This window comes from Macrobrachium nipponense, chromosome 41, assembly GCF_015104395.2.
Source record: "Macrobrachium nipponense isolate FS-2020 chromosome 41, ASM1510439v2, whole genome shotgun sequence".
Classification (NCBI taxonomy): domain Eukaryota; kingdom Metazoa; phylum Arthropoda; class Malacostraca; order Decapoda; family Palaemonidae; genus Macrobrachium; species Macrobrachium nipponense.
In genome coordinates this window covers 27,024,717-27,032,361 of record NC_061102.1, presented here as the reverse complement: position 1 = coordinate 27,032,361, position 7,645 = coordinate 27,024,717, and the positions used below count along the sequence as shown (strand labels likewise).

Sequence of the window (7,645 nt, the reverse complement as noted above, 5' to 3'; positions counted from 1 at the left end):
CACTCACAAAGATTTTTGTATTGACATAACACATCTGTTTCCATATAATTTATTATTATACTAATTTTTAATATAATTCAGCCCTTTGGTTACCAAAGGTTTTATGTAATAATCTAAATTCATTACCTATCTCGTAGGTCTACTCTTACTGTGCAGTACCTGTTGTAGCCTACATGAAGTAGTTTCTTTTTCTTTCACATTATATATAAAATATTATATTATATTATTATAGGTATATATATATCTATATATATATAATATTATATATATATATATATAAATGTGTGTGTGCGTAATTTATGTGTTTAGATACATATCCATTATGGTACTAAGTCGTTCCCAGACTTTCATCTCACAGGGTCATTCAGCTTTAAAAGGGTAACAGCCTCTGCTGTGGCCAAGAAAGGCATAGGAGCTACCTTTCCATAACCTACATATGTGATTCCATTTTGGAACAGTTATTAAACTGAAACTGTTAAGTAATGTTCATCTTCGAGTATGAGTAACGGCAATCATCTAGTAAAAAAAAATCGTTTTCTCTCATTAACTTGTTAAGTTTATCGGTTCATGCAACAAAATGGTGAATGCAGTCTATTGATTTACTATAATGACTTTTGGAACAGAATAGCCTAGCTTTAGTTCTTCACGTATACAGTTTATCTAAATCATCTTGCATTTCGATTACTCCTTTTCACTTCACCCGTTGTTTCATCATTCGTTGATGTACGGACTTTAGGCTATAACTACACTGTTTTTTTTTTTTTTTTTTTTTCATCTGTCCATCCGCCTGTGGTGTTTTTGTATGATAACACTGCGTCCCGGGCTTTAGATAGTTACGCTATGTGTAAGTTTTAGGTAAATAAAAGGATATCTGGGTGTACATTTTTAACTGAAAAGTGTTTTAATAATTTACTGTATGCGAATCACACCGTTAATATTCGAAATAGGATATTATTATAATCGTTGTAAGCTGAATGTAACTATCTAAAGCCCGGGACGCAGTGCTACCATACAAAAACACCACAGGCGGATGGACAGATGGAAAAAAAACAGAGTATAGACCTACTATTTAAAAGGAAAGCTCAACACTCATCAAACTTCCTGCTGTTGTTTCACTAACTTACAAAATACACTTTTTATAGTAATAACGGTTGTGACGAATTGATTTTCGAATAAAGTGCAAAAATTGCTTCTTTTGCAGAATCAACGGACATCATACTTGACAAACCAATGCCTGTGATGTTAGAGTTTCCTGCGGGATGGCTACACTACTCCATCTATGAGATCAGCGCTTCTGTAGGTATTGTTATGTTTATCGAACTCCAAGGTTCCGTATCTGTGACTGTAATGTAGAAATTAATAATTGAATAGATTATGGACGAATACATAAACAGGCAACCATCAGCTAAGTCAGTTTACAATTCGAAAGTGGCCGATTTCATAAATTTGGCCAGATTAAAAGTAAACTCAGGAATCACACAATAATATTTCATCCAATTCAGGGGTTCCCAAATCAGGGGTCGGAATGCTCATTATGTGGGGTCATGGGGTCGGTGGGGTCGCTGAGGTACCCAGGGAATTGATATCCAAAACATCAAATGAAGGGGTACGAGGTATCATGTTAAATTCAATGTTTGTTAGAATAACATTTACAACTACTACTAGTCTCACTGAAGGAAAAAATTAACTATATGATAAATAATAATTGTTTTAAATATATATATATATATATATATATATATATATATATATATATATATATAATGTATGTATATCATTTTATTTTACATATTGGGGGGTCGCACTAGCTAGCTGAACAGGTGAAACTGCTGAATGGGGTCGTACTAGAAAAGGCTGGGAACCCCTGATCTAATTCAATCAGTTCCAAACCTTCTGTTAAGACAATTAATAGCGGGAAGGTTTGTCATTATAAAAGAACCTCTTTCTCTACCATCCTAAGCCCACATAAACAAACCTGAGTCTTAGATAGCAGCAACAGCCAACCACTGTCAACAGGAACCCACTAAAGAGCCCGATGCAAGCACCCATTACTCCCGCTAGAACCAGACGCCCCGTTTGGGTGCCGTATATCTGCAAGAAAGAAAGACAAGTTTTTGTAATCGAATTAGTTGAGTGTGTCCGGGTTACAAGTGTCAAATTCCGGATTCATTTTGAGAGCAAGAAATTGGTTACCGTTCCAGTAATGTGGAATGTGCAGATATGATGTTTATTTGTGGGTTTTACAACAGTTCCATTTCTAGATTACACGGTTGTGAACTCTACTGTTATGCAAAAAAGGCGATTGGGCCGATATGAATAAAATACCTCCGAATCAAATGTATTCCTTAAATAATGAATAAAGGGGGAAAAATGCAAGCATCATTGAAACCTCCCTTTCCGTCAATTTTATTCACTGGACTCCGATTAAGGAAAGAAAAGCAAGCAATGTAATCTCCCTTCATCAAAGATAGGCCTATTCATTAAACACCGATCAAAGATTTAAAACGTATTATCAAAAATCTCGTTCTCCATCAAAAGTATTCATCATCCACCACAGGAAAAACAAGCACCTATGAAAATGCTTTCGTCCGTCAGATTAAAAATAATGGGAACATAATGGAAAATTAACTTACTTCATTTTTTCCTGTCAAAGAGAACCTATTCATGCAGTAATCGAAAAAGATAAAAAAGCTGACATTGTTCAAAGTACAGTATCCTCCCTACCTACAATCCCTTGCCATCATGATTACTGTCGCTATCTATCATTCAGCATCGGTGTAGGCCTAGCCCTGACTCCTGATTCAACAATTCCATTGCAAGGCTGCAGGACAGAGTGCGCTTTAATTCAACGAGTCAACGACCATAAATAAATGTTGCCAAGCAACAGTTACATTACTTTCTTGCCCGTTTAATCCGCATAAACTCTTGTTACACACTGTATGTCAATGATACTATTACATTACAGTAATATTATTCTATTATAGTTTCACTTATCTCTCTCTCTCTCTCTCTCTCTCTCTCTCTCTCTCTCGTGTATGGTCTCAGTCTCATGTGTTTGATATTGTAATTGCGTTGAGAGAGAGAGAGAGAGAGAGAGAGAGAGAGAGAGAGAGAGAGAGAGAGAGAGAGAGAGAGAGATCGAACAATGTTGTCTTCATGAAAGGGAAAACTTTAAAGATACGGCCATAAGTATTAGATTAAAACCAAACATTTTGAAGAGAAAAAAGAATAAAACTATAGGCCTGCATGGGCTTAATATAAGCCTAGCCATAATTTTTCGTAATATCATAAATCGAAACGAGTTGTTTGGCCTTTAATATTGCATATCTTAAAAGAATTTTTGCTTTAAATAAAAGGATCCGAAACTTTCGGAGTTATCAAATTGATGTGCAGTTGATATATCACTAATCACTCGTGACTGCTTCACGAAGCTAACTGACTGGCGCCGGCTGCCTAGAGAATCGCACGATATGTTACTTGATTGACCCTTGGCAGAAAAGGGGGAGGTTCTTAAGATATATTCTGTTTAGACAGACTAAACTTTAATGACACCAAATCGAATTAATCTCTAGAGGACGTGGCAAAGGTAAACATTACTAAAGCATATGAGTGACGAAAAAAAAAAAAAAAAAAAAAAAAAAACAAGTTACTGGAAAGGGTAGAAACCTGGGAAAACCTCAAGAAATAGTTCGAACGAGGTTGAATACAACATAAACAAGAGAAATACTCACCACGTGTTTTTCCTGAGTGGTGAATATTACAGGGCCATGTTTTACATCACTTTCTACTTGCACGCCTGGACCTTGGAAATTCTTTGTGTCTGATCCTGAATGCATGGTTCCCAGCTCAGTGCTTCTGTTGGCGGGGCCGGGATCTTCTTCAAAAGTAATGTCGCTCGACGTGGACATGGTATGTTGTGTGATCCTTAGTGCTGTATTAATGATAATAATGGTGTAAGAAAAACTATACAAGCAATTAGTAATATGATATATTCGCAGACTACTAGCAGTCTACTTACAATTTCTATAAAGAGATTTAATAAAAAAAAAAATTGTTTATACTTGACATTAGCAACATTTAATTTTGATGATGACTGAGGTATGCCTTCTATGGGTATTACCAGATCTCTTAGCAGTGGTACTAATGTTATTACAAACACAAAGCCCTGAGAGTAATCCTTCGTTCTGTATAAAATGAAGACGCATCCTGTAATGATTCTACGACATCTATTTTTTTTTCTTACAGCGAAAAGGATAAGTCTATCAAGGAAAAAAATATTTTAAGTATTTCAGTCCCGTTATGGTCACACTTCATAACTTAGTCCTATTGCAGAACTCTCCCGCTACACCTATACTCTGTTTTTTTTTTTCAATCTGTCCATCCGCCTGTGGTGTTTGCTCATGGTAACACTGCGCCCCGGGCTTTAAATAATATCCTATTTCGAATATTAACGGTGTAATTCGCATTTAGTAAATTATTAAAAACTTTTCAGTTGCAAATGAACACCAAGATATCCTTTTATTTACCTAAAACTTACACATAGCGAAACAATTTTAAAGCCCGGGACGCAGTGTTACCATGCGCTACCACCACAGGCTGATGGACAGATGAAAAAAAAATAGAGTATAGTGATTCTCAACTTGAGAGGCGCATCTCCATTAGAGGCGTGAGCCCTAGGGAAAAATGTTAAATTCTCTAATTATATTAATTATTCTCTTAACAAGAGTGAGGGACTAATAACGTTAGTTTCCTATGGTCTACTGCTGTAGTTAGACTCGTTGGACATACCATGTTTTGCTATTATTTACCTCCTTCCTTATCCCTCAAAACTTTTTCTCTTTTTTAAATTTTCCTTTAAATATCTGGGAGGGAATTTTACTCACAGATGCAAGTGGGGCGTGAATGGAAGGACCAACTCTTACGGGGCGTGGTAATTAAAAGGCTATTTAATTTGATAATAATAGTCTATGTCTTTTCCTGGCGGGATGGCCCCATTTCAACACTCTTTTGTATCTAAGACACCAACTTCGGCTTTCGAGCAAAAGAGCCGAATGCGGTCAGTGGTAAAAAGAATATGGGACTACACCTGAGGTGTTGATATGATTACGCATGTGATTGCTACCAGATTAGCACCTACAGATGGCGCCTGGTAACCTACAACTGTCATAAGTAATGGCCTAGAGACCCCCAACAATTATTTGCGATCGGCAGCCTTCGAAAGAAATAGACTGTTTAAAGTTCCTCAGCTAAGTAAACTTTGTGATAAAATGGCTATTCTAAACTTCAACCAGGATGTTTGGTATTCTCTTGATCTTGCCTTAGAGATTTTCTAAAGCTGAAATCCTACAAAGGTAGAAGGCCAATCCAAGAATAAATATTAATTAATTGGAACGCAATAATGCGTTATGGGTTTAGTATAAATTTAGCCTTATGTTCAAGAGCTTTTGATTAGAAACAGCAAAGCAAAATTACTGATGATACTGTAAACAATTATGATAGTATAACTTTTGGAATCTCTCTAGATTTGGTTTATATATATATATATATATATATATATATATATATATATATATATATATATATATATATATGTCTGTAGACACACACACACGCACACACACACCCTCTCTCTCTCTCTCTCACACACACACACACACACACACACACACACACACACACACATATATATAATTATATATATATATATATATATATATATATATATATATATATATATATATATATATATATATATTATATTATATATATATATATATTAAATATATATATATATATCATTGACCTTCTTCTCCTTACAGCGAGTTGTGTCTGAATGTTACCCTTTCGGGTTTGGCAATTATTTATGAGATGAGGTTGCTATGGTTCTGCGCCCTATCGCATATATAGCTATGGAGTTGCGTATTTGATCGTAAAAAGACAAAATTAGTTCACGTATTAAAATAATTTGACACGTAAAATGCTTACCTGCATGGGTTGAAGACGCGAGGAGGCACATTACAATGGAGATGACGACGAACGAAGGTGTCATTGTGATAAAAAGAAAGGCTTATTTGCCCGTTTTCAGGCACTTTTAAAGACACTTGAAAGCGTATTTCACCGATGCAGAGAAGCTATCCGTTTAGGCTGAAGATGAGCATTTGGCGTATATTGCTACCCACTCGTTTGTAACCCGAGAAACAGCACAACAACGAGTGGCAGAATATTTTAATTCACTTCTATCGCTCATGTGCGAGGATCGCCGAGACAAACAACAAGAACCGCCAAGTTGCTGGTAGGGACTAACGTTTTTACGCTTCAGTCACGGCGGCATCGATTGAAGAAACTATTTATCGATCCATACAAATTCTATAATTCAACTGGATCCGAGAAATTGTCAACTTGAAGCGGAGATCTCTGGGCAGTGATAAGACGATAAAAAATGCGTTGATAACACGCTAGTGTACGGTATCACATTTCTCGTCTCCTTATCTTATAATTGATAGCGTTGTTATTTAGTGACGAACAATCTTCGCTGGGCTTTTTCTCCTTTTTTTTATTCAGAGACAGTCCTGATCAATAATATGACTAAGAGACAGGCGCCGCTCACCCATATGCGTTGCAGGATGACGGGTCGATCGTGTCTGGAGTAGACAAAGCTAGTTAAAGGTTATTCGAGGGTTTCCTTTTTGTGTAGCCTATGTAGTACTAATCTCCGGTAGACCTTTATACTCTTAATCGAATTCGAACGAATATCTCTTTATTATTATATTTTCCTTGCCTGTATTTCATTTAGTTTGATCATATTTAGCATTTAGAATTTATGTTTATTCCTATACTCATTTTATCCGCTTCATCTTTTAGTACTACACAGTTTTCCTGGTATCAATATTATATTTTCTTACTGTGGCTGCATTCGCCATATACAAGGGATATTATGAAATATGGAAAAGTCAGCCCTAAAGCTTATTGGGATTTCCCGTTATATCAAAGTTTTTTTTTCTTTTTAAATAAATCCTTTATGATAGTCATACTTTGGAGCGTAGTTAGAATGAAATGAAAAAAGTAAACATCGCTTCAGGGTCCTTGACTGTGCCTTTCACTGTTGCCACATTCGAAAATTTTCCACAGAAATGGCGGTTTGGGCATCACTTCTGGGGAAATGTGGATCTAGGGAGAATAGTTGCATGGAGATAGGGATGAAATGTTTTCCCTGACTGTGACATAAGTATGGTTTGGAATTTAATTGAAATGAAACCAAAAGATTTGTTAATTTTAGTCTCTCTCTCTCTCTCTCTCTCTCTCTCGTCTCTCTCCTCTCTCTCTCAATCCTCTCTCTCTCTCTCTCTCTCCTCTCCTCTCTCTCTCGTCTCTCTCCTCATCTCCATCTACTCTCTCTCCTCTCTCTCTCTCTCTCAATATGATAGTTGATTTTTTCCAATGATTCCAACCCTCTGTGGAAATTAACAGATATTGGCATACCCTTCTCAATAAAAAAAAAAAGTAGTGAGTGAAAGAATTTGTTATTTTCCAATCTTTAAATTCGCATTATACTTATAAGTCATCACCATGGAATGGAACTACCAAAATGAAAAAATAAAAAAGCACGTAAAGAATGAATTTTCAATAACGAATCTAAATATTCAGG

The 7,645-nt window shown here is 35.9% G+C and overlaps 1 protein-coding gene across 1 annotated transcript; it reads right to left on the bottom strand.

The window, feature by feature from the left end:
- Positions 1 to 1,041: 1,041 nt before the first annotated feature.
- On the bottom strand, positions 1,042 to 6,430 carry LOC135212634 (uncharacterized). The gene is made up of 4 exons (XM_064246225.1): positions 5,986 to 6,430; positions 3,732 to 3,931; positions 1,976 to 2,091; positions 1,042 to 1,342 (listed from the first exon to the last, which is right to left on the bottom strand). Exons 1-4 carry the CDS (start codon positions 6,047 to 6,049, stop codon positions 1,264 to 1,266), a joined length of 459 nt encoding a protein of 152 aa, XP_064102295.1. The 5' UTR covers positions 6,050 to 6,430; the 3' UTR covers positions 1,042 to 1,263.
- Between the last annotated feature and the right edge of the window lie 1,215 nt (positions 6,431 to 7,645).